The sequence below is a fragment of the Apiospora marii genome (genome assembly GCF_038362585.1).
Source record: "Apiospora marii strain CBS 49790 chromosome Unknown utg000009l_segment0_segment0, whole genome shotgun sequence".
Lineage (NCBI taxonomy): Eukaryota > Fungi > Ascomycota > Sordariomycetes > Amphisphaeriales > Apiosporaceae > Apiospora > Apiospora marii.
This window is the reverse complement of record NW_027117381.1, coordinates 3,325,445-3,351,993: the sequence shown is the minus strand read 5'-3', so window position 1 is coordinate 3,351,993 and position 26,549 is coordinate 3,325,445. Positions and strand designations below refer to the sequence as shown.

Here is a 26,549-nt window from a genome sequence, read left to right as displayed (position 1 = left end):
GCAGAGGCGCGAGAATGCGCTGGTCAGCGGCCAGAAGTCCTTTGTTTAGCGGATCTTGCTTGCGGCAGATGCCCCCTAGCGATTAGCGAGGCAACCTTACCACCCGCAGTGGGGGTGATCAGGTTAGCGGGGAGGGGGGCTGGCCAGCAAAGCAGCAGATTCGATTTCACTATGACGCAGGTGCCGGGCAGTGCAATGCTACCCAGCAATATCCCCCTTTATGTACTTACCACTGTGCCTAAAAAGTAAAAAATATAAGCTGCCTTGCTGGGTATTCTTCTAGAGGCATCCGGGTGACAGTGAACAGTCATTCAGGAGGCATCACGCGAATTTCACAACCCTGGCCGAGGCGAAGCTTAGCCGTTGCGAAAATCCCCGGGACAAATCTCCTTAAAATCGTCGTGGTTTATTGGGAAAGACGCCTGGATATGCCACGTGCGGGCAGTCAGGATCGGCACTATTTACGGAGCCAGCAAATCTCGTATTGAACCGTTGGCGTTCATGCGTGGATGCCGTAGAAACCGGCTTAGGCTCCTGGGATAGTAGCATCGAGAGGAAAGAGAGACGAGGTTGCTTGCCATCGAAGTTGTTCTAAGCTAGGGTCATCCGGTCTTTTGGGCGATTCTTCTTAATATAAGGATGAGATGCTTCGCCCTTCTACCTTCCGAGAAAATTTATAGTACTACCCATCAATCTCACGATCTTTATACATCTGCGTCCTTCGTTACACTTACCAGACAAACCTAATATCTCTAATACATAACCACCCAACCTCCCAAATCAGACAAAATGGTTTCCATCAAGACTCTCGTCGCCGCCGGCCTGGCCGCTCTCCCCTCGGCCTCCGCCTACATCTACGACATGGAGGTCCCCGCCTCCGCCGCGGCCGGCAGCACCATCCAGGTCAAGCTCCTGACCTCGATCTACGTCCAGAACTACGTCGACTACTCCGTCTCCTTCGGCATCCGGCCCAACAGCGGCGGCAGCTGCGCCCCGGACACCTGCATCGGCACACAGATCGGCTACGAGGCCTTCTAGTATGTCTTTTCCCCATTCCCGTTCCCCTCTTTTGTTTGATTTTGTTCCCATCCAGGCCAAATTCGCTAATGCATTTCCACCATCTCTACAGCCCCAAGGAAGTTCCCCTCGGCAACTTCACCCTGGATGTCACCATCCCCAAGGACACCCCGGCCGGCGACAGCATCTTCACTGCCGCTATCCCCTACCTGGTCGGCGCCGGCGGCCTGACCAAGGTCCAAGGCTACAACGCCACCATCGTGGTCACTGATGCTTAAGCGTGGCCCGTCACCCCCCAATTACAAAGTTTTAACGACGACACGACGACATAGAATTGTGCAATGATATTCACCTAGGCATCTTTACCCCTAGGCACGCTATATATCTAATACACCTTCAAAGCATATTGCTTCAACATCTATCTGACCTTTCACGTGATTTTTGGTTCGGTGTTTCTTGTAGATATTTCGATCAGATAGAGTAAATAATTGATGATAATCGGACGGTTGTGTGCCAGGGTTGAACTGCCGCCGATAGTACGAGTCAGGTCAATCAAAATATAGCACCACCGCCAGGATTATGGCAGTTCAACTCTTGTTGATTTGCAGTCGTCCACTGATATGCTTTGTATTGAGGTCGCTATTCTCCCGGCCTGATCTGGTGTGGTTTCCAACCCCTGATCACAGGATATGCCCGCCTGCTCGCCCGCTGCGCAACTCTTGCCGATGACAGTCCCCCGTCCCAGTCCCAAACCAAATACCCAAACGCCATCACCAAACAATGTGAAACCCAGTAATCCATATACCCCTCCCCATGGCTATACATAGATAGCCCACGGCGACTTCCGGTCACCCACCCCCAGAAAAGACCCGATCTAGGTGTTCATTCCATGACATGTCCCCACATCTGGGACGTCGATCCCTTGCTCCTGCGGCGGCGATGGCCGTTCGTGCTGGGCTTCTCTTCCAACGGGGCGTCGGAGCCGCTCCCGACAGCTTTCATCAAGACATCCCATAGGCCAAACATGATGAAGAGCGAGGTAAATAGAGGAAGTCGCAGCCGAACTCCGGTAAGTTTGGTTGTTGTTTGACTGGTGTCACCCGGATGTGCCTGCGTCTTTCGGAAAGTGACAGAAAGGCCTCTTGAGGTATAGCTAGTATGTAGCGTATGGGGTGAGGCGTACTTGTGGTTTAGGTCGAGGAGCGCGAGCAAGATCCAAGGTCCGGCTGGCGAAGAGTAGAGATGATAAGGCTGATGATTTGTTTTTGAGAGCTTGTGTAAGATGGTGGGTGAGATTGAATTGCCGAAATAACGATGCAGACGGCTTATATATATGTAGTTCCCCTAGATCTACACCTGAATCCCGACAAGGATTGCCTTACCTGAGGCTGCGCGAGTCGCTGACGGGTGTCAAGTGATACCCAGGCATCTATCTCTCTGGCGGGATGCATTACCCAAAACCGGGGGTCATGTCAGCCAATTGCGAGGGATCATCGGACGTTGGGACGAATGGATAGGCGGAATATGACCTGATGGGCATTGCTCACTCGCGAGGCAAACATGCATATACTCACCCGGGCTGACGGTCGAACGGTATTGGACGAGGCAGACAGAGGAGCCGCCAACATGGGTTCATAGCTGGACGGGTGCCGCGATGGGTACCATGTTTCGACATACCTAGAGGACCACCCACCCGAAAACCGCACGGCTCTCGCGACTCAATACCGGTTCCGCACCTGCGCCTGCAGGCTCCCGAGATGTTTTGCGCACATGATGCGATGATGCAAAACAGTAAGAAGATGTACATAAGCTACATATCAGCACTTGAGAGACCGAACGCCCAATTGGATCGCCGCCCGGGAGATGCGGCTGCAAGCTGTGAACCGCAGCTCTCTCCACTCCACTCCCCCAGGCTGACTGACGACTGGGACCTCACTCGTCGTGGGCCCTCAACTCGCATCACCCCGCTCTTTCTCCGGGCGGCCTAACCTCAAGAAAGCCACCAGGCTGCCAGTCTCGCTGTCCGCGGCTTACAACCGGCCAACGATTTGCCGATCTGTTGAGGTTTGGGGTCTTGCTTGCTTACGAGCAATACGCCGGTCTGGTCGTCGTGATTACGCGGATCAGATAGCAGACTGCAGATGCCTGCCGTATCGTAGCAAAACAGGAAACGAGACATCAACCCCACACCCCACTCTACATGTATTAGCTGGTCTGTGGCATGTGACGACTCTCGACTCATTGTCAGTCACCCACGATGATGATGATGCGATGGTAATCTTGAAACTATCGGAACTTCGATAAATGTCAGTGTGCGTTTCAAGAAATGAATACGAGTCCATGTACGTACGGCCCATGCTCTTTGATGCCAAAAAGGTCCGCGCAACCCGACGTGCTCGAGAAGGCTCATTGCCTCGAACAGTCAATACCTGGAATGTCCGGCCACGTCTTCCGTCCCTACCGACCGGGCGCCGATGCGTGCATGCATGCAGTCGGCCGGCGCTTCAGGACCTTTCTGGAACCCAATCAACCAACGCCGCCAAGAAGAGGTCACGCAAAAGGCCGTCGAAAGGATGTAACCAGAAAAGCCTTATCACCCCTCGTCGGCATACGCTCCACAAATGAGACGGGCAATACTCAATCAACAGTCGCGTCGACTGCGCTGACACTTTCTTTTGCTAACCAACAACATGAAAACCACTGATCGTTGATCGCAAAGAAAAGTGAAGCTTCTGGGTATGCATTGATCAATAAAACACACTGAAATGATGAAAGTGTTGTTCATTCAAACGTAACATCTAGGATGAGCAGAACAGTCTTCGCCATCTAAACTATTAGACCATCGCGACCAAGTGTATAAGGAGACCCGATATATGAAATATACAATCCCGACCCCAATCTGTCCCGAAACCTGTAACCCAATATTATCTGCCCAATTCACTAGTGGCAATGTATGATTCCTTCCCTGGGAGGATCCTCGCCCCCGGTATACCCAGCGACTGATATCGCCTCGTGAACGCTATCATCTGCAGCAATAGCTGTTCCTCTGCTTAAAGCCACGCAAAAAGCCATCTCATTGTCCCAATCCCGCTGCGCCATGCTCGTAAACGACTGTTGCCTGAGAAAAGAAATGAAAGTAAATGCACGGAAACGTAATCAACGTCGAAATAATCATGACGATTCCAGCCGCTTCTGCGGCGAGCAATCGCCGCTCGCGCTGTCGGGGGTTGCCAACGGAGTAGACTCTTCGTCATCGTCCGAATCCTCCGAGCCCGCCTCGGCCCCATCATCAACATTCTCGACCTTGGAGTCTGTCTCTTCTTCCTTGTTGTTGATGTGGTTGTCATCGTCGATGAGCTGGGACTTCCTCTTGACAACAGCAGCACCGTCAATGATCTCGACCCGGTCCTTGATGTCGTCGCCCCCTACCTGCCTCTCACGCGCGCCGGACGCCGCGTTGATCTGGGCATTGTCGATGTCCTGCGCGCCCTTCTCGCCCATTCCGTTCTCGGCGAGATCGCCGCCCTCAATGACCACGCGTAGCTTTAAGTCCTCGTCCTTCGAGTAGACTCGGAGTCCGATGACGCAGACGGCGTTCCATGGGTCCGGCAAGCCGGCTTCCTCGTCGGTCTCTACGACCTTTTCAGTGCTTGCTGGAGGAGCTGGCGGTGGTGCCATGCGTGGCTTCTTTGAAAGATCATCTTCATCATAGAGCGCTTCCCAATCAGAAACTGGGCTGTCGGATGAGTCGTTCTCTGAAGTATAGACGGGCTTGTTCTCCTTCTCGGGGGCTGGGGCAGGAGCCGGGGCGGGGGTGGAAGCCTTGTCCTCGGCCTTCTTCTCATCAGGTTTCTCATCAGAAGTCTTGGCTTCATCGGATTCTGCCTTCTTCTCTTCCTTAGAATCGTCTTTGGATTCCGTGGCCTCGTCCTTCTTGTCCTTCGCTTCGGCAGTATCAGTCTGAACACTCTTGTCCTCGTTCGCCTTGTCTTTCGGCTCCTGCTCTGCCTTCTTCTTACGCTCAGCCTCTTCGGCCTCTTCCTTCTTCTTGCGCTCGGCCTCGGCGGCCTCCTCTTGCTTCTTGCGTTCAGCAGCCTCGGCCTCCTCCTTCGCCTTGCGCTCCTCCGCCCTAGCGGCGCGGCGGCGGTCCCGCTTCTCCTCGTTCTTCTTCTGCTGCTTCTTGTTGATCTCGCGGTTCTTGTGGCGCTTCTCCCACATCTTGCGGCGCTCCGCCTGGCGCGAGCCGCTGGCCTTCTTCTGGTCGGACTGGTGGCGCAGCTTCCGGACCTGCTCCAGGTGCGCGACGCCCTTGGCGTGCGCCAGGTCGTAGGCGTAGCCCACCGAGGCCAGCTTCTCGTGGTCCGAGCGCTGCTTGCACTCGCGCTTGACGACGTCCTCGACGGTCGACATGTCGGTGTCGCGCTCTCCGACGACGCTCACGAAGACGGAGTACTTACCGGGCTCCATGCAGGGCAGTTCGATCGACACGGATCGATCCATTAGATAGTTGCCGTGCGATCGCACGATGTAGTCTTCGCCGTCTGGCCGGCCTTGTTCGTGGAGGCGGAAATGCAGGCGAAAGTTGTACTGCCCATGGAGACCCTTATAGTACCTGTTGTCAAGCTGCGACAGAACGAGTACCAGAGGCGACTCCTTCGTCAGGGTGATGTGGAATTTTTCATGGTACTGCGCCTTCCACGGAACTTCAACACCGATCCAGCGTTGACAGCAGCGCCAGTCAGGCTCACGGAAGAGTCGCGTCCGGTCGATGTGCTGGAATTTGCGAAGCATGTCTTCGTATCGGATCCAGAAGACAGAGTCATTGCCGAAGTTGTGACCCAGCTCCTCCTTGATATCGTTGGTCCATTCCTTGGAGCCGTCGCTCCAGGCGCCGTCCCAAATGCCCTTCTTCAACTTGCCCCAGGGGTTTCGCAGCTTGACTAGGCGTTCGCCGCTCTTCAGGGTCCGTGCATCCATGACAACATAGGCATGGCCCTCGCGGATGCCATTTCGCTCGCCGTAGCCGCCGTCTAGGAGACCCGTAGAGCAGCCGAAGAGGAATTCCTCGTTGACCCGGCTCAGATCGTCCTCCCAGAAACCGTCGAAGTCCAGGATGTCACTAGCCAGAAGCTCAGTCGTAACGCCACCACTGAGGTCCTCAACACCTTCGCCAATCCAACCACCAATGAGCGACGAGAAATCGCCATGGATTTTGGCAAACGCCTTCTCCATGAGGGGGATCCATGTCTCATTTTGGTCTTTGTTGCCACCAAAGAAGAGCGCCTTGGAGCCAGTCTGGTACGTCTTACGGTACCAAGATTCGGCATCTTCGTGATCCCGGTCGATCTGGTTTAGCAGATCTCGCTGCAGACTGGGCTGTTGGGTAAAAAGTGTTAGTGACAGCAACTCGCAATGGAGTACGTAACCAGTTTATCCGAGACCTACCGAATCCCAATTGGGGGATGTCATGTATAGCTTGTCATCCACAATGGAATAAACCCATTCACCATCACGGAAGAAAACAAACCCGTATATTCCAATACCTATGCATGGAATGGTCAACTAGTTGAACCCTGAATTGACATGGACAGTTGATGGTAGTACTTACGGGTGTCATACTCGACACAAATCCTCTGAATTCCATTCTCCACATTGGCTAGCGCACTGAAGCTCGCGATGAGCCAGCAGTTACCCAAAAAGCCCTGCTTCACATCACTTCCATCGATCTCCTTCATGAAAGTAGGCTTTTCGTAGATCTCGTGGACGCGCTTCACAGCCTTCGGGACGGAAGTGCTGGAACTAAGGCGAGGGCCTGCAACGTCGAACTTGTTCGATCCAAGGTAATTCAGGGTATTGCCCTTTGTCAGCTTGAGGTCCCAGTCCTATACGAAAGGCGTAGTTAGTCACGGACCGTCAATCCCAATTTACGTATAAGTGAACTTACAATGTCCCAGCCTTGGTCTCGGTATCTGGTGTTGACTCTGCGGCATTCCTGTATGATCTTCTTCACTTTCCGGCGGCATTCTTCCACAGCACGTTCGTACCCGGCACTAAGCAGCTCGTTCGGTCGCTCAGGCTCGGAAGGCAGTGGGACCGGGTCGAATGGCAAGATTGCCAGAGCGCGGCTAAACTTCTTGGCAGAGAAGTGCCTCCATATCTTGTTGATACTCTGTTGGGGCGGCAGCTTGCGCTTCTTCTTCTTTTTCTGGTTTTGGCCGTTGTTGTTAGAGTTGCTGGCCTTGCGCGGCAACTCGGACTCAGACTCAGAGGAAGAACTGTAGCCAAAGGCTTCCAGATCCCTTCGAGGTGTCGTCAAGGTCATTGTGCGCGTATACTCCGATTACAGTGGGTATGGTACTGGTATATCTATACTGCTATTAGTACACAGCTGCTGGTGGGGTTTACGATACTCAGAGGCCAGACAAGTCGGTGGCTTGAAGCTGATGATTCTATCTTACCAATGATACTCGGCCAGAGGCATGAGAAGGATGCTACACAACCCAATGCAGTGTAGACTTTAACGCATTCAATGCAAAGGCAGGTACACTTTAAAACAAACTACAAGATGGGAGGCAGCCACTCTATCGTGGTAAAGAACGAATAGCCTCAACGACTCTGTGTTCGAGATGTGGAAGGAAAGAATGTGTAAGGGAGGAAGAGGAAAAACCAGGGACCTCCTCGACTCGAACGATTAGAAGTACGAGTCGGCCGGACTTAAGAAACACCAGAGGTGGTTGTTGTTGGGGGGCCCAGCGACATACCACGTCGTCCGAATGAGAGGCGGCATGGCGGATCACTGTCGGCTTTGTTTCTGGGGCTCATTGGCGCTCTGATGAAGCGTGGGGAACGAGGCAACGATCCAAGACAACGATCTTCATTCGGCCAGTCGGAGTCTAGACCTGCATATCAAGCGCCATTAACCGGGGGTCTAGGTGCGCAACCCAGGATGTTGTACCATTGACAATCCAAGATAGCAGTCTCCTAGGCAGGCCAGAAGACAGGCGGTGGCCCGGGTGGGTCCCCAAGGGATCCTCAAATGGCGTGGACCCCTAAAAGGTAGATCCGCATCAGGAATCTGGCCCTGCAAATCAGCTCGGCTCGTCTCCCCCCGGACGGCCTTCCGTCTACTTGTACTCGTACGCGTTCAATGCCGAGAACTCTCGGGTATGGGGCATAATAAGGTCCCGTTAGTTTCAACCTCAGAGTCTAGCCAAACTGCAGTACAGACAATGGAATGTGCCATCGCCACCGTCAACGACAACCGACAACCAAACTTTTCGTTGTCTGTCACAGGCATATCTGGATGACGCGGAAGATGCAAGTCAGCCTTGCTGACTAGAGAGTAGATGGACCCTAGTAAGGTAGGTGGTGGGTGTGCCATTCAGCTCAGGTCGGGACGGGGCTGGTTGGTTGGTGGCGACTTCGCAAGCCCGACTGGCAGTGACCTGACTCCGCACACCACTGGCACCATCTGTCGTAGAAGTCATGTTGGGTCAAACCGCGATTCAAGCGCGGGCCTGGTAACAGAGGCCCAATGGCAAAGCGTATTCCAATCTCCAGTTGCCAGTTGATCGGGTGGTGCTGCCTAGTCAAGGGATGACAGACAGCAAAAGCGCAAGTATATTGATTAGATAGATGCGACGTCTGGAAGCGATCACGGGGTATCCTGCATCTCTTCATGCATCTGGCCAAAGATGGATGTCTTTCGTGCTGTTGGACAACGGTACTGGTCGAGGAAATAGAGTAACGGGGCGCACACCTCCCGGCAGGGGAATAAGGGTCTTTTTGCGGGCCAATGTTTTGGATGGGACGCTGCAAGCCAGCCCACTAATTTCCAACGCAGCACCACCGAGACCCCCAAGGAAACGTGGAGCGATAAGAGAAGCCGGATATAGCATTCTAGCCTTCTGTGCTGCCGTCCGGATCGCGTTGATTCGCCCACAAATGAAACCATCCTCTTCGCAAGTAGGGTGCCGAAGGTCGGAGATCGCTATGAAAAGAGAAACAGGAGCCTACCAGAGTTTGGAAGGCATCTGCAGGCCTTCGCAGCCGATTTCCCCCACAATTTTTGTTGAAGAGGCAAGAAAAAGATGCAGTGAACTTTGTCGTGGCGGCCGGCTGCACGACTCGAAGCTTACCATCCCAGTGCGCCGACCGCCTCGGCCTCCACCCGTCAGGGTCAGTCAGACATGTTGCATTAGCGCATCTGATAATCACTGAATGGTCTCTCGAAAGCTCCCTCCGAAGTCGCCGACGACTGGTTTGCGCAACCAGCCTAATAACCAACTGGTGAAGTTTATCTGCAGCGACTGAGAATCATGTTGTGGTTGCCGGATGTCGTGCTACCGCTTCCAGCGTCTGTTCCGGTCTGGGGTTGCCAAGTGGCGGCGCATTACATGTATGAACTGTAGGTTGGTGTCTCGTGTCCAAGCAAAGCACCTGGCACCGTTGAGCAGAGGCGGCGGGCGCACACCACAACCCCTTTTTCCTGCCAACCGCCGTTTTATCTCGTTCAGAAAATCCGTTGATTCGACGAGGCTTCAGTGCCCAATGTACCCCAAGCAGTAAGCTATTGGTTTGCTGCTGCGGCTGCTGGTCCCCTATCTGTTTCTGAGCTATCAAGAATCGGTGTGCCAGGATCCTTGGTAGATCGCCCTGGCTGGCACCACCAGCCCAGCCCAGCCCGCTATCTTGCCCCCACTTAAACGACGAACTACTGCACCCTGGAAGAGTCGGGGTACGAGGCTTCGCGGAGCGACGGACGGGGTGCGGGTTTCTTGTTCGCTGCTGGCTGCTCCTCGTGTTTTCGCTACTAGTCTCGCCCTTCTTTCGTTCTCCATGATTTGATGATCTGGATATCGCATGACGGGTCCGTACTCCTTATTCAATAACTCTCCATTGCGAACCACCGAACGCCAGTAATTTCCGACCGGGCTAGGTTGCCATGTGTAACCTGGGGACTCGCCGACGAACAGTGGGGCATGTCTCCTAACAGCCTCATGTGCTTCGAAACCGAACCAGCAGCAGGGAGCAGGGAGCAGGTAGGTAACAGGCAGGAGTACTGGCAGGAGCTACAGTACATTGAGTAGAGAGAGCAGTGATAAGTGGAGACAGATTGATTCCTATCAAACGCTAGTGGCCTTTCGTTTTGGCTCCTTCCTGCAGGGTCCAGCCCGTGCAATATTCCTATTCTCGGCTCGAAGCCGGGATTCTATTCGCCAAAAGCAAGCAAGCAATCAAACGAAAGATCCGACCATTTTCATTGGCTCACATTCATTCGGCCGCAATCCCTTCAAATAAGCACATGCACATAGTTTGACGCATTCCACAGAGAAGATCACAACAGTTAAGATCGTCAACACCAACTCATTCCCGTACCAGTACCAGTACGTACCCGACTTGCGTCTATATCGAGACATCCAGGCGGTTCGAAAGCCCTTGGGGAGGGCCCGCAAATGGTCGCCTGCATGTTCGGGTAATACCCTCTCTCCCCCTTGCCGGCGGCGGATCCCCTTCCCGCGTTTGCTCAAGCGTAGTAGTAGCAGAACGGCCCGTCCACGATGCTGACCAGGTCGCTGATCTTGTACACCTTGTCCGCGACGACATCCAAGTCCACGGGGTCCTCCAGTTTCTGGGCCCGACTTCCCCATCCCATCATCGATGTCCCTCCCTGTGGTTTCTGTCAGTCACTGCTGCCTATCGATGCTACTCGGCGGGTCACCCCATCGACTTACGGCAATGACTTGCATCCGGTTGGGCAAGTCTTGCATTTGCCAGATGACCCAAGTCCTATCGATCATGGCGTGGTGGAGATAACTGTAGGTTTCACCCAATTGGTGTCAGTCAGCCCAATCGGAAAGGAAAGACAGTACCCATATCACCCAATCAGATCCATCAGGCCACAAGCAGATTGCCACTTACAAGGCTGGATCGCCGGGTGAAGTATAGAAGTCGCCCGCCGGATCGCCCGCAATGGTGAAGTGGCCCGAGGTGTGCACGTTGTTGAGAGCCTGCATGGTGTTCTGGAACCGGGCCACGCCGGGGCTCTGCGTGATGAGGTTGACGACGCTCTGCGCCGTCAGGTACCGCGAGCTCAGCTGGTTGCTGATGTCGCGCCGCAGGCACCGCGGGTTGTGGCCGAAGCCGTCGCGGCGCGGGTTGGCTTTCGGCGCCGGGCTGATGGCCGGGCTCATAGGGCTGTGGTCGCTCTTGGTGTTAGTCATCTCGGTGCTTCTTAAAGAGGCATGTAACAAGAAACACATCCGAACTAGGGTGGAAGGTCCATCGAGGGGCTCGTCACATACCCAAGGTTCACGGTCATGCTAGCAAGGGGTTACTCATGGTTAGCTGTTGACTTCTGCCGTCCATCGTCCTGTGGGTCGTCGGAGCATGCTTACTTCTTGAATGGCCCCGTTTGTACACAGCCGCCTCCGTTGCCCGTCGGTACTCCGAGGCCTTGGTGGGCTATCTTCTCGCCGTTGCCGCTCATGCTGAGGTCGCTGCCGTCGAATAACGGCGATGTCTCGATATCAGTAGTCCAGCGGGCCCAGTTCCAGTACTGTGCCATGATATCGATCAGCGGATAATTTTGCAGGAAGCCTGGGTAGGGTCTTTGGGGGGTTAGCGTCTCGTACCGGCTGGGTTCCGTTGTAGCCGCATTCGTTACGAAGGGCTTGCTCGTAGGCCCAAGTGTAATACCTGTGCCATGACAGGAAGTTGCCCTTGACGAGGTCAGTCAGTGAACTCCCCTACTTGATTCGTTCGATGGGAGTTGTATGTGGACTAACAGTGCCGTGTATCGTCATTGTCTGGTTGATGTGGACAGCCACGAAATCGTCGAACCTCGTCTTCGCGCCAGGGTACTTGGTCGGGTCCAGCTTGGACGGTGCGGAGGTGAGGCATTGCACGGCAGTGATGTACGCCTTCTTCTCTCCATCAGAAAGATCGCCCCTATTAGGCACCGTGTTAGCCATGACCTGGTCTCGTCTTTGCTCCAGTTTACAACGGCTGCACATACCAGTCTTTACGCACTTGCAGGTTGGCCCTCGTACATGTCGGCGACTTATCGAGCTGTGCGTCTAGGGCAGACAGACCCTTTGTCCACAGGTCATGCACGGCATCGCCAGCGACCAAATTTGCCAAAAGTATGAACTGCACTGATAGCAGTGCCAAGGATATGAGACGCGCCATGGAGACAGTTGCAGCTTTCTTGCTTATGGCGATGTCTTGTCGATGCTTCCGTGGCTTACCCAAGTGAAGTCTGCTCACCTATCTGTCAAGAACTTGGTGATACCTACCACCCTCATATAGCAGAAATTCATGACATTGATCATCGTAACAAAAGGCTTCATTCGTCTTATGGAGACACTAAATCCTTTTTTGCCGGCAGACAGGATGTCGACATCTTGCGGAAGGCTTGGCGTGCAGCTGCGGTAGCACCGCTGTCCTAACATACAGAGCCTTGGCTTAATATACCCCGTCAGCAAACAAGTGGATGCACGGCGCCTTGTCGAATGGGACTGTGGATCTCGATATTGGCATATGGGGCAAAGCTGGGGTTCCCAGGGCTTCGGAGCCAGATGCAGCGGCATCCCACCCGCATTTTCGTCCAGGATCCTGGCATTTATCCGAACCCTCTTCGGCTTCCTCCCTCATCTATCCCCGCATACGGCGAAAGTGGAGGGCGCACCGGCTCCGATACCTACGATTGGCAGAACAATATCAGCTCGGTACTATGCAAGACGACGCTAGCCTTACTGCGTTCACTCGGGTCTTCCGGCACTTGCGATCTTCGAATCAGCTGCCCGAACCGGAAAATGGCGCTCACCTTCCTCATATGATGACCGCATGTCGTGCCGTGTAGGCTCTGGCCAGACTGGCTTTCGGAAGCAACCTGGGAGATGCTATAGTGGTCTTTGCGAAGGTGCACGCACCGAGTCTGCTAAGTAGTGTAACAATCCGCCTGCTGACCCGATGAAGTGGAGTGCTCACAAGGTCCCCGTCAATATCGACTCTGCCACAGAAGCAAGTTTGGTTGAGGGTCTGCCGTTTTTGGGTTTCCGAGGGCTGCGGTGTACAGAACTGGCAAATGTGTATCATGATCTTGGATATATGATAGCTATTTGACTCAGAGGGCAAGGCCCTTGCACTCGGCAATTACCTTGATCTGCCGAATGATGAATGGAACTGGTAGTTTCATACAAGAGAATGGAAACATGATCGACAGAAATCATGATCCTGAAAAGAGTAAGCAATTAATGATTGCAGTCGAAAAGGGCACCTGGCACAATGGCTAAGTATTCGATGATAGACACCCCCTGTATGATTTATTCCAAGTATATCGAACGAGGCGAGGCTCTTCCCTTGCAGGCTATAATTCAGAAAGGTACAGAATATTCGAATTTCCATTATGAAATAGGATACCAACATGGGAAACCGGTCAATGGGCGCAAAGAGAAGACTGTCCTCCCCCATGTCGGAAACTCCATGGCAAGTCAGCGCCCTATGCCATCTCAACATATCAACTCTGAACACTTATAAACATCTTTTTGTGAGCGCAAGACATCCGTAGACGATTTCTCGAGTTTCATGTTCAAGTTTGAGGCCAAGTCAGATAAAAGTACCAGTTTGTAGGTCACAAGGCTACAGGGTTGGTTGTCCCCTTTTCGACATGCCCAGGGGTAAATGGACGACCATCGTTGATTGCTAAGTGCTTCCTCCCTAGAATCATTATTTTGTCTGTGATTACCGCGGTGCATTGGGAGAAATAACAATTATTTATAGCTGTCGTAGAGTGAAGCTTTCGGCATGTCTTTTTCCCATGGCTTGAAGTATTCAAATATCGTACCCTAGTTGCCCTTAGGTATGAATAACAAGGGGCGGGGTACGTACCTGATTGACAGCCAAGTGGGGACGAGAGCCCTTGAAAGACACCTGGGCATGCACTGTAGTCAATGGTACTTAGTACCTATCAAGTGTTGGCTTATCGGATCTCATAACTCTGTATCTCAAACGCAATAGAACAACGTATCATTGGTCATATTTTCGTGTGATAAACCATGGCGATTCGTTGTAGCTTATCGCCCTTTTTCGTGGCGGGGTTCCTCAAGGTAGGCTAGTTCGCAGTTCATGACGTGGGGTAGTTCAGATGTAGATAGCAGCACCGGGGAGGGGTACTGTACGGATGAGCTGGGCGCATGCTTTCGGATATTTCCATGGCGGAAGCGAAGAGGGCAACGTAGCCCTGCAGACCAAGCTTTTCACCGGGAGTAGTTGGTATACCTCATTTCGGTGAATGGTGGAAAGAAGGATAGCTCAATCAGCTTGTCACCAAATTCGATCCGTGATAGAGCTCACGCCAAATTGTTGGAGACAAGACCTCCCTCGCCTCTCAACGAGCAGCCAGTAGTAAGGAAATATACGAACAACGATGCCCTGCTGGCGATTATTGCCGAGGCGGATGGACGGCCTCAAAGGCCTCCCGCCAGCCGTCGCACGGGTCATCTCGCTGCTGGCGTGCGCCAACGTGCTCGTCTGGGTCGGCGTGGCCGTGGTGCTCAAGTTCCACCCGGCCATGATCTCGCCGGCGGTGCTGTCGTACACGCTGGGCCTGCGGCACGCCCTGGATGCCGACCACATCTCGGCCATCGACCTGATGACGCGGCGGCTGATCGCCGCGGGCCAGCGGCCAGTCACCGTCGGCACCTTCTTCAGCCTCGGCCACTCGACCATCGTCATCGCTACCTGCATCGTCGTGGCCGCGACCTCGGGCGCCCTGCGCGACCGCTTCGACAACTTCCAGTACGTCGGCGGCATCGTCGGCACCTCCGTCAGCGCCGCCTTCCTCCTCCTGCTCTGCCTCGGCAACGGCTGGGTGCTGTACCGCCTCGTGACGCGGCTACGCCAGGTCCTGCGCGGGCCGGACCCGCACCACCCCGAGGCGGGCGGCCAGGACGAAGACCAGGCTGCGATGAACCTGCAGCTCGAGGGCGCCGGGTTCATGGCGAATGTGTTTCGGAAGCTGTTCCGGATCGTGGACCGGCCCTGGAAGATGTACCCGCTGGGTGTCCTGTTTGGTCTCGGTTTCGACACCAGCTCGGAGATTGCCATTTTGGGAATCGCGAGCATCCAAGGGGCGCAGGGCACCAGTCTCTGGGTTATCTTGATCTTCCCCTTATTGTTTACCGGTAAGTATAGTCCAGTGCAATTTATTTGTCTTGAAGGGATCGGAAAGGCGACAGGCAAGCTAACAGACGGCAGCGGGCATGTGCCTCCTCGACACCACCGACGGTGCCCTGATGATGGCCCTCTACACCTCCAAGGCATTCGCCCGGGACACGGTGGCCATCCTCTACTACTCCATCGTCCTGACGGGCATCACCGTCGTCGTGTCGGCCTTCATCGGCATCGTGCAGGTGCTGTCGCTGGTCCAAAACGTGGCGCAGCCCGAGGGCGAGTTCTGGGACGGGCTGAGCGCCATCAGCGACCACTTCGAGATCATCGGCGGCAGCATCTGCGGGCTCTTCCTCGTCGTGGGCCTGGGGTCGGTGGCCCTGTACAAGCCTTGGCGACGGAGGATGGACCGCCGCCGCGGCGCGCAGCGGGTGGTGTCGGACCCTGAGGACCATGATGGCGGTCATGATGGCCGGTTTCGGGACCATGTCGATGATAACGAGGAGGATGTGATTACTTCCGAGCTGCTGGAGCCGCTTGACTCGCCGGTCGAGGCTCCGCCACCTGCAGGGGACTCGAAGAAGGGTTCGGCAACCAGAGTCTCCGAACGACCAGGTAGTCCGAGCTTGATGCACTGAGGGGCGCTCTTAGACATTTGAACATGCATGCAATCAGGGGTAGCTAAAGAAAGAAGCAGACCAATCGTTCAACTTAGAACACCTACTTTAACACACCGACATATCTTGAGCTCTAGTAGTAGAGAATCGTCAATAATGGTATTGTCATGTACATCTTTTCAATAAGTCGTGCCCTCGGTTTGTTGATGTGCTATGATACATGCTGGCTTTTTGTACGCGAGACTCTAAACTGTGCCTTCCTCCTATGATGCGACAGAGGCCTAGAACACTAAAGAGTCTTCCATGCTGATCGGTGTGCCGCTGTTTGGCGGAGCCTCTTCGGGGATGGAGACATGAGGTTGAGCGCGGTCTTCATCGTCCGGGGGAAATGGCGAGCCCGAGTTTGAACTGGGGGCACTCATCTTAAGGCAATTGAATCGCGTTCTTGACTAGAATGATACGAGTGTAAAATAAAGAAGAAGCAGTATTTCGATAATAAAGTATTGAGACAGGCTATGAACGTGGAAGAATATTCTTTATACTTACTCGCTTGCTAGCACAATCAGCGAATTTACATTGAACCTCACCAACGTGTTGTAGAGACGTGAATTGGGGGCAGTCAGACCACTATCACATTGTTTACTGAAGACCGACCTCATGTCGTGATGCATTGTTACTTGCGTTTTCATTGTTGCATAATAGTATATTAGGCGCTAACGGGCAATTCTTTCATCCAAGAACGGTTCGGTAGCTAAGTGGTATAGCGTGGGATTGCAGTTTGTACACTGATTATCCTAAGGTCACGTGTTCGATCCACGTTCGGACCTCTCTTTTTGCATTTTTCTCAAGTCTTTGCCTATTGATACTTACGATTGATCTCTTCTTTTTAACTCTTCTATAGCATGGGCCATTGTAATATTCAAAAATCTACCTACTATGCATTATTCTTAAGGGTAGGTTGGGTCCACCATCGCTGCTTATGCAGAACGTCACACAGCGTGAAAAGCACCGCTATCTTCTCGTTGCAGCTTGCTGTAAATCGGCTTAATGCATGTTGAGGACGAATGATTAAATATCTATCATAGAGTCTATTGGATCGGATTCCCATGGTTTGTCTTCTGCATGTATGGTCGCACTGCCTTCCGGAAGTCCATGTGACACTTTACAACTTTGATTGTCAACTAGGCTGAGGAGCATACAAGCCCCTCGACGGCTCCCGAACCCAGCGCACGACGCGCCTCCAAATCGCATCGCCATCGTGATGCGTCTCGATCTGGGCCTCGAGCCGGGCCCAGGCCTTCTCGTCCAGGGCATCGAACCCAAACCACCTCTGCGTGTCGTGCATCCTCAGGCGGGCCGTCTGGGCATCCTTCTCCGGGTGGCCCTGGAAGGTGAGGATGGTGTTGTTGTCATTGAGGAAGATCTGGCTCCCCTGGGCCAGCGGGGCGAACTTCGCCGGCGCCGCGGCGACTTCGCGTCGGTGGTGCTGTTGAAGACGCACGACGCCCGTCGCCGCGGCATGCGGGAAAAACTTCCGGCCCTCTTCTGTTAAGTTTATGGATGTGACCCCCATCTGCGAAAAGGAATGTGCATTAGAAAAAAAGATGCGGTATTATAAGAACAACACTACGTCAAAATAGTGGGCACTGGTTGGTAGGAAGAGCTGATTACCTCTGGTACGTCCATATTCACGATATCGGCCCCGAATACTCGGCTTATCGTCTGGTGGCCCCAACAGATCCCCACGACCTTCTTGTCCGGGTACTGCGCCACGAGCGTGCGGATGAAGCCGTGGATCTTCAGGACGAAGTCCCACGACGCCCGGGGGTCGACGTTGGCGCCGCCCAGGACGATCAGGTCGAACTGGCTCGGCTCCGGGAACTCGCCCTTCTGGGCCGACTCGAAGAAGGCGAGCGCCGCGTCCGGCGCGGCGCGGCCCAGGGCGCGCACGTACGAGGCTTCGACTGCCGGCAGGAACCTCGAGTTGTACGAATTTAAGCAGACGGCTATGCGGAGGGGAGGGGGGTCCTCCGCCCCTGGAAAAGGGGTTGATGGGTACAGCATGATAATGGCGACACGAAAAAGCGACTAGTGAACGGTCTGAAATACATTGATCAGAGCTCTCTCTCTCTCAACAAAATCAAAGGCAGCCCGGGAGAATGCAGTATGTATATAGTATGGCCTCGCCGACGATATCTGTTGAAGATATCCTCGCAGGCTGTTTGTTTGGTCAGAGGTTTGTTGAAACTCTGTGCAGTTCAGCAACAAAGTCAGGGAAAGAGTCGCGCTGGCTGGCAAGGAGATATAACCGACGGGGCCAGCCAAACGCTTGCTGTTGAGGCTGCAAGCGGCTCGTCTTCAATGAGCGCTTGGGCCATGTGGACCGGTCGCGTGCCATCGTTATGCGGTCACCGAGCAAGCAATCTTCGATTCATCAAACACCACGACCTTAACAGCAAAGGGGATGCGGAGTCTGTGGCTGAAGAGGAGAGATAGCTTGGGACCTTCGTAACAGAGACGTAGGCCAAGTCCACAGGGTGCGATACACGTCGCAGTATCCCCGTCAATATTGAGATATGAATTACACTCCTCTGCGCGAAATCGACGAAATCGAATTGCGGGGTAGAATCTTCAGTGGGTTGCAGCGACCGCAGCCATTGCATGCAGCGGTAATGCCCGCCGTGTCCCGCTGTGCCTGGTGGACAGCGGGCTTAGCTCGACTGTCTTCTTGCCCCACGACCCTGCTAGAACATTGGGAGGGCTCGGAGGGCAGGCTCGCAAGGACAGGCCATGGGAAAGTTGGACATTTCCATGGTTGTTTGTGAGCTGTGGGGGGACAAATATCACGAGGGGTATCACATCAATCTATTTGGAAGATAAAACAAGATCCAAGTACTATTCTTTGCATCGAGGCAGTAATCGTAGAGCCAAGACATAGTAATCAGTTGTAGTACATAAACTTCAATAGGAGTAACCGAAGCTCTTGGGTTGGCGGCCTCATGCGCCCGAAAATAGCAGTTCGGCTGAGCTGGTGAATTGGTACGGTCGCATAACCCGCACAGAGTCGGTAAGTTCGCACCCCTGATTGGCCGCTGTCTCAAAAATGGGCAACTGACTCGACCAGGCAACGCTGTCCATTCACATGCCCTGCTTCAGCCCAGTGCCTGGATAAGTGGCGATGTCGAGTTGTTGAAACACCCACCATGGATGCCCCCCGGCCTAGCCTGCCTTCCACCAACGTACCATTAGGAGAGGATACCTTCTGATTGTGGCCATCAAGTCCGAGAAAGTCTTGGTCGTTGGGGCTTGCGCCTACCTACTGTCTAGGTTACCTACCTGAAGCCACTGAGATAAATACTTGCGCACATCGCCAACAATGGACTTGTGAGAGTAGCTAGGTAGCGCTTGTTCGAATAGCTGTAGTAGTAGCAGCTGCCAGCTCTTCCATTCGCTCCTTTTATATACTCGCGCATCCATTCCAACCTCTCTCTCTCTCTCTCTCTCTCTCTCTCTCTCTCTCCGTTTGTCCATCCCCGGCAGACAGCCTCATTCTTTTAAAACAAGATGCGCGTTCAAGTCATCACCGCGCTATCGACCCTTGCGGCCAGCGCGCAGGGCATTCGGATCCTGCAGTCCAACGACGACGGCTGGGCCGAGCTCTACATCCGCTCGTTACACCAGTCGCTCAGAGGCGCCGGCCACGATGTCGTCCTCTCCGGGCCTGCCGAGAACAAGTCGGGATCCAGTAAGTTCATTCACAGTGGCCATCAAATGCATCATGAAGACCGGGACTTGTGCAGCTAACACACCGAACCACCAGGCTCGCGCGACGCAGAGCCCGATCCGCGCAAGGAGCCCTGCATGTACGACAGCTGCGCCGCCAACAGCGGACCCGTCGGCACCAACGCGAGCGACCCGCGGCTCAACTGGGTGAACTCGTTCCCCGTGACGGCGCTCAAGTACGGGCTGTCGACGTTCGGCCCCCAGCAGTGGAACGGCGCGGGGCCGGAGCTGGTGGTGTCGGGCCCCAACGTGGGCACGAACCTGTGGGTGCAGGTGCCCTTCAGCGGCACCGTGGGCATCGCGGTGCACGCGGCGCACGAGGCCAAGGTGCCCGCGCTCGCCTTCTCGGGCGCCTCGTCGGGCACGCTGCGCTGGGACACGGACCCCGTCCCGCAGCGGTCGGCCGTCTACGCCGCGCTCGCCGCCCAGCTGACCGACGCCGTCGTCGCGGCGGGCGCGCCCTACCTGCCCGAGGACGTCTGGCTCAACGTCAACATGCCCAAGGTCGAGGGCGACTGCACCGACCCGGCCAAGTTCGTCTGGGTCCTCTCGCGCCTCAACCCGGGCTGGTTCTCGCAGAAGGACGTCGACCACTGCGGCAGCACGCGCCTGCCGACCGAGACGGACGTGCTCCTGTCGGGCGGCTGCCGCATCGCGGTCAGCATCGGCGATGCCAACGACAAGACGACGGCGCCGGCGGACAAGCAGACGATTGTGCGAGACAAGCTCAAGAGCATGCTGACTTGCATGCCCTAAGTCCTAAGACCTGAGACCTAAGACCCCTGGCCTACACTTTGGCCCGTCCTGTCAGATATCATATATCCCGAGGGTCGGTTGTACACCACCTATATAATATACCCGATCATAAGACTACAGCTAGCTTTGAGAATCGCTCTTTCTTATTCGTAAAGACCAAAACGTTTTCACTTTGCAACGTCGCCGATACATCTGCGGCTACAACGCTTGTTGCTTGTTGCATGCGCCCTACATGATCTGACTATGTAGTTAGTCGACTGCTACCTTTGGGGTTGTATCCAGCCTAAGCTAAGGTGAGGAGGCGAGGAGGTGTGGTTGAAGTCGTGTAGGGCGTGCTGGAAGCTTTGGTAGACTTGACATGTGACCACATTGCTGTTGTAAACGTTTGCCAGCCGGCCTTCGCAACAATAACAATCAACATGGGGTTATACCCCGGTATCAACCGAAAGTGCTGGTGGGGATGAAAATATACCAGCACATTAGCAATCAGGCCTTCCATAAGTACCTCCTACATGCATGTATGGGTGTGGGTGCTGTGTGCTCTCATACCGAGAGTAAGTGTCCTATCATGTGCTGTGTTGTGGTCTGGTTCAAGGATTCCTATCTGCTCGCTATTCACATTTTCACGGCATTGCAGTCAAGTAGATTCACATTGATAATGCAGGCCAATGCTCTCCATGACACTGTCAGGACTCGACGCCATCCAGCTTCTTGCGCCATCGTCGGCTAGGTTGGCCGGGGCATGACGGGATGTAACTGTCCTGGCGTCATTTTTGTAAACAGGGGCTCAACTTCAACTAGATTGGTCTTCGAGCTTATGTATCTTGGTGCTGTCAGAAGCGGCAGGTAGAGGAGACGCAAGAGGGGACCAGGTAGAGCTTGAGCATTCTGGAGGGGGGTCAACCGGTCTACCAAGATCAAGAGCTGCACATGGCTCAATTCAGCCAAAAATCAGGCATGGTCCAGGACAAGTACCCATGTGTCGTCAGATCATGGATTCGCAACGGGAGCGTGTGCAATTTGTTCCACACTTTGCAAAGAGGAACTGCAATTTGTCAGACACTTCGCAATGCGAGTGTCATGCAATTTGCTCGCACCGGGTATTGATTTCGCAATGTCTCAAACGGATTGACCATACATCCATGCCGATACGTAGCCAAGTAGGCACGTATGTATGCGTGTACGGTTCTTTGCACAGTTAGCCGACAGTTCATGTAGAACCCCACGCTGGCCAGTTCAGCAAATGCTACATACTGGGTTACTTTGCAGCAAGCTGGTTCGATACTGCACCGCATCGCATATCTCGATATCAAATCACCGACATTTCCCATCGATTCGAAAGGTAGACAGACGACGCGATGCCTCGACGCTGTCTCCCGAGTGCCAGGCACAACAACACTTGCCAACAGTGAGCACCCCCTTGATAATGATCCATTCCATCTACCAACGCTATCCGAAGGTGCCGAGATTGAAGACGCCATTTTCGACAGCTGCTGGTCGTTGTCAATCATCTCGGAATGTCCAGCCGACACCCTCAACTGCCATAAGTATTTAGCACTGTCTGGATGACAGGGGCAGGGGTTCAAGGCCCTACGATGGCTGGGGGGCTTCCTTTCCGGACACGGGTTCCTGGTTATCCTTGACGCCAATAGCAAGTACAGACCCCCACCACGATACATGTCTTCTGCATGTCGACAGATTTGACCGAACGGTAGAGTTCCGGTGCCGGTGCCGGTGCAAGTGCCAAATGCCTGCCTCCTCATTCTGGCTCAGATACAAATGATAGGGCTAATCGAGCCATGGGAGTAGACTAGGGAGGGGTGCCATAACGGCCAGATGACATGTCACCGCGGCTATCGAGTTTAGCATGGTGAGTCGGACCTGCGTTGCAGCCAAGTGATTTGCCGAGTAAACTTGATTATCTCATTGATTATTTCTCAGGAGTACCGCAGCGGAGCATATGTTCCTGTGCAGAGGAGGGAAACCTACTTTCTGAACAAGATTTAATCGAGATATGATCGTGGGAAGACTGATATCAGTTCTGAGCGATACGGTCAAAATGGAATTGGTGGAGGTACAACATGACACCGTTGGTAGGCCAGAAAGGGGTTTCTGCACTTGCAGCTGCAGCTGGAAGCTGGTCGACTTACTTGGAGTATAGCAAATGGCTCGGCTAGAAATGCAGAAGCAGGCCTGTCAATCGAGCAGACACCGAACAGCTGAACTGTCTGGTGTCATCCACTCAATGTGCGCAAGAGAAGCCCAAAATGGGTATGGCGGCAGCTCCCAAAAAATGGACCACTGCAGACAACCGTTGGATGTCTTGAAGTTTCCAAGTGGCCGGTCATTGCTCCAGTAAGTGCGACTGCAGTACACTGCTATACGGCCACCAAACGTGAAACAGACTCTCTGATGGGTGGGTTCTGTCAAAGTGAACCCTGACTTATAGTTCTGCTCCTAATGCAGTTTGCTGCACTGCAACGTCTAGCCCGTCTGACATGAGCGGAGGTTGGCTACGCGGGTCGATTTCTGCCGAGAGGGAGGGAAAGAGCCGCATAACCTCACATCTCACTTTTCTCGCTAGATGCCAGAGGTTGCCACAATGAACGACTGCTGCACTGTTGAAGGCTACGGCTCGTGAGCTTTCCATCTATCGGGACGCGGGAGGGTCAGAGTGGATGTTGATTTGATTAATGGTACAGGCATCATGTATGTACTTGATGTAATGAGGGCCAGTAGCCGCGGATGTTTATTCCATGTTGCCGCTGCTGTTTGAACCAAGTTGGGGCGAGTGACGGGAGGGAAGAGTCAATTTGACGTTTGGGCCAGAAGTACGTGCTGACCGATTGGGAAATTCCAACATCGAATCGAGCAAGAGCGACCTGGCTATGCCTACTCCTACCCGCCTCCCGCCGACCTCCTCCACCCAACTTGAAGTGTCCGCCAGACTAGAAGCGCATTTGATGTGAGTAGGAACCTTCCTTAGGACATTGAAACATCCCCACTTGCACTCTCAACATGACCTCATTTGAAGTATTGATGTATATACCTGCCTCCTAACATGGACGGCAAGTACAATGTTCATCGTGCTGACCCAGACCAAAGAGGTACATCCATACATGGATACCTAGGTACTTTTGCTTCTCAAGTCCGCGCGTGTGTATGTATAATGTTAGATATGTGACTGTTAATATCCTTCCTCCTGCCATGCTCGAGGCCAGATTCGGAAAGACAATGGAGTCGAGAATCCTGGGAGAGTAGTTGATCATAATGATATTTGTTATGGTCTGGCACGCGGGTAAGACTACAGTACGGCCCGTCTCGAGCACCCTTCCTCTACTTCAATATCTTGTTTCTTTCCTCAAGTCGTGTATATATCCCCATCCACTCATTGTTATGCTCCAGCGAGAGCATCATCCTTCTTTGAAGTTCATGCAGCAGTACTGTAAACACATTTCTTACTTGACCACTATTCGCATAACATAATCACCACGCCGCAAACCTCTCAAACACTCAAGACGCCTCCATAAGCTGTACTAGGACAGCGGTCTGCATATCCACTTGCATATATCGAAGACACAGAGGCGAACCCATCCTATCACTTCACCCACCCATACTAATCATTGACCGTGGCGTGAGGCCATCGACAAGCTTGTTTCTACCTACTGTGGAGAAGCAGTTCGCGGTGAACCTCACCCACGGGAACCCGCACAAGATCGTGCATCGTTGCCGGCGAACACTGGGTCCTGACCGCCAGCCAGACTGCAAGCCTACCCAATTCCCTTCGTCTTCTCCCGCACCCTATCCCAACCAACCGTCAAAGGCGGGGGCTGCAAGTCATCGGCAACGATACTCACTGGCTCGACCTAGCCGAGACTGCCCAAGTCGAGAGATCGGCGGTGAAAAGCTAGTGTAGATCCAGATCCCAACTGCCCCTATCCTGATAGAACCAAGCCGGGCAGCAAGAGAGAAGACGTAGGGCCGAGAGGCGTGTATGTTCGGGCAGAAAACGGGAGAGGAGAGTGATCTGGAGGGCTGAGTAACAGTCGGTGTTGCTTCGACCCAAGATACGTAGACGAAGAGCCAAGAGCCCCCCCTTTGCCAAAATGTTTATCAACACGTCACAACCCCAGCTTGTCTGGGACGGAAATCTTAGACCTTCAACGGGTGCCTTTGACCTGGGGTCTCAGCTGTGTAAAGAAGGTATTGCCCAACTCAACCAGCTTACTCAACACGACTTCCGTGCTTGGGGCACGGCACTTACCCAACTACATCGCCAACGCCAACGCCAACGCCAGCGGTACCAGCAGCTGCAAAAGCAAAAGATATCTCGCCAAACTGGTCGGAAATCCAACACGATGGATTTCAACCAGTACGGCAGGCGGTGCTTCTCGTCGCCAGCTGCCCAATCGCCCGACGAAGATACTTATTTCGTAAGTGGTACCCGCCTCGCATCTTGACCTGGGCAGTAGGCACATATCTGAGAACTCGCGCCGCTAACGAAGCATCAGACCGAAGACAGTTACGGCGATTACTATCAGGGTATCGATTTCGATTCATTTGCAACTTCGCCGCCCCATGTCGCGACTCCTATGAGTGGCAGACTACAATCACAACCCAGCCATGTCTCGGCTGCACCAGTTGGGAGAGACCCGATTCATACCCAACATCTGGACAAAGGATCGTTGGAGGGGAATGACTTCGCATGGAACCCAACTGCTATGAATACCACTGGGGCCAGTGCCATGTATACTCACCCATTCAACAGTGGCGCTGACCTTCGACAGCATCCTTTCCAGATGTCGGATGCGGCAGGTGCATACAATCCATTCTTGAGCATCAACAGCAGCATCGACTTCTGCGACGGCCTTCCATCCAGTAGCGACGCCATGTCAAGCTCACATGTCAGCCCGTCTGCCACCCACAACAGCAGCTTCTCCTCGTCGCATGGCACAGTTGGTTCGGACGTTTTTGGTTCGATGAACATTGACCAAATGCCAACTACCTCATACATTGCCGGCACCCCGCCCATGCAAGCCTATACCAAGAGGTTCCCATCCCCCCTCGACTACCCAAGCTACCAGGCTCCATGTGAAGCTCCCCTTGCAAATCCCCAGATGGGCTATGTGTCCCCCCGAGATCTGCGGAAACACCCATCCCCGTCCCCAATCCCCACGACGGCTTTCAACTCCTCGAACGAGTCACTTCCTGTCCAAAACTGCCCCTTCAAGGCCGAGCCTGAGTCTCACAATATCCTACCCTCCATGTCATTGCGGCTGAATGCCAAAGCCAAGGGTCGAAAGGAGCTGCCTATGCCCATGAGACATAGACCCTCGCCGTCGTTGTCACCTTCGCCCATCCCTTTCGCGCGCAGCACAGTTTCTCCATCCTCCCCTTCGTCGTCCGCTTCGAGCAAGACGCCTGCCAGCTTGTGCAGCCCAACTTTGAGAACGACCTTGAAGACGACCCTGTCGCATCGCAGTAAGCTGGCTAAGGAGAGACAACCCGAAGACGAGGAGTCGGACAGTGAAGTGGCCAAAGCCAATGCCGAGCGCGCCAAGAAGGACGAGTTCCTTGTCCAGAGCAAACGCGCGGGAATGACGTACCGCGAGATTCGGCGCAAGGGTAACTTTACCGAAGCCGAGTCGACCCTCCGTGGTCGCTACCGGACCCTGACCAAGGACAAGAATGCTCGAGTCCGTAAGCCCGAGTTCTTAGATAATGATGTAAGTTGCTTTCAAGCCCATCAACGCCTGCATGTTCTTGTTGGCGGACTCTCTTCAGCGTTACCACTGCTGCTTCTCTTTCGGATCAATAGGGCTGACCTCTTGTGTGGATTAGATTATTCTGCTGAAGAAAGCCGTTCATGAGCTGGCCAAGGGCGACAGTCCGACCAAATCCAGGATCCCCTGGAAACAAGTCGCTGAGTACATCAGCAACAATGGCGGCTCCTACCACTTTGGCAACGCGACTTGCCGCAAGAAGTGGGATGAGCTTGTGGCCCGGGGTGAGGCAGATCTTTAATTTACGCTGCCCGACTTACGTAACGATGAGAGTTTGCTTACATGTAATGTGGGAAGGGCCAAGAAGGGAAATCGATGTAAGGGGTAAAAATGTACAACAGAAAGTGAGCTCGTGCTTTTTAGGGGTGTTGATTCTAAGTGAGTGGTTAGTTTAGTCGGGCGTGTAGTACTAGGTAGCTGA

General features: G+C 53.9%; 7 protein-coding genes across 7 annotated transcripts; 4 read left to right on the top strand and 3 right to left on the bottom strand.

Moving 5' to 3' along the window:
- Positions 1-789: 789 nt before the first annotated feature.
- PG985_012582 (uncharacterized protein) lies at positions 790-1,295 on the top strand (the record flags this gene model as incomplete). Its single annotated transcript, XM_066832348.1, has 2 exons — positions 790-1,037; positions 1,130-1,295. 2 exons carry the CDS (start codon positions 790-792, stop codon positions 1,293-1,295), a joined length of 414 nt encoding a protein of 137 aa, XP_066680398.1.
- A 2,893-nt stretch (positions 1,296-4,188) lies between these two features.
- On the bottom strand, positions 4,189-7,339 carry PG985_012581 (uncharacterized protein; the record flags this gene model as incomplete). The annotated part of the gene is made up of 4 exons (XM_066832347.1): positions 4,189-6,393; positions 6,463-6,560; positions 6,626-6,899; positions 6,962-7,339. 4 exons carry the CDS (start codon positions 7,337-7,339, stop codon positions 4,189-4,191), a joined length of 2,955 nt encoding a protein of 984 aa, XP_066680397.1.
- Positions 7,340-10,543: 3,204 nt separating this feature from the next.
- PG985_012580 (uncharacterized protein) lies at positions 10,544-12,207 on the bottom strand (the record flags this gene model as incomplete). The annotated part of the gene is made up of 8 exons (XM_066832346.1): positions 10,544-10,687; positions 10,752-10,833; positions 10,939-11,250; positions 11,322-11,339; positions 11,415-11,575; positions 11,652-11,738; positions 11,805-11,967; positions 12,035-12,207. 8 exons carry the CDS (start codon positions 12,205-12,207, stop codon positions 10,544-10,546), a joined length of 1,140 nt encoding a protein of 379 aa, XP_066680396.1.
- Positions 12,208-14,446: 2,239 nt separating this feature from the next.
- Positions 14,447-15,803, top strand: PG985_012579 (high-affinity nickel transport protein nic1; the record flags this gene model as incomplete). Its single annotated transcript, XM_066832345.1, has 2 exons — positions 14,447-15,203; positions 15,277-15,803. Coding segments are annotated over 2 exons (1,284 nt in total), but the record flags the coding sequence as incomplete, so codon positions are not given.
- Positions 15,804-16,983: 1,180 nt separating this feature from the next.
- Positions 16,984-17,870, bottom strand: PG985_012578 (gmp synthase; the record flags this gene model as incomplete). The annotated part of the gene is made up of 2 exons (XM_066832344.1): positions 16,984-17,379; positions 17,478-17,870. The coding sequence occupies 2 exons, from the start codon at positions 17,868-17,870 to the stop codon at positions 16,984-16,986; spliced, it is 789 nt and encodes a 262-aa protein (XP_066680394.1).
- A 1,500-nt stretch (positions 17,871-19,370) lies between these two features.
- PG985_012577 (acid phosphatase precursor) lies at positions 19,371-20,345 on the top strand (the record flags this gene model as incomplete). Its single annotated transcript, XM_066832343.1, has 2 exons — positions 19,371-19,551; positions 19,627-20,345. The coding sequence occupies 2 exons, from the start codon at positions 19,371-19,373 to the stop codon at positions 20,343-20,345; spliced, it is 900 nt and encodes a 299-aa protein (XP_066680393.1).
- A 4,106-nt stretch (positions 20,346-24,451) lies between these two features.
- On the top strand, positions 24,452-26,369 carry PG985_012576 (uncharacterized protein; the record flags this gene model as incomplete). The annotated part of the gene is made up of 3 exons (XM_066832342.1): positions 24,452-24,778; positions 24,857-26,071; positions 26,187-26,369. 3 exons carry the CDS (start codon positions 24,452-24,454, stop codon positions 26,367-26,369), a joined length of 1,725 nt encoding a protein of 574 aa, XP_066680392.1.
- Between the last annotated feature and the right edge of the window lie 180 nt (positions 26,370-26,549).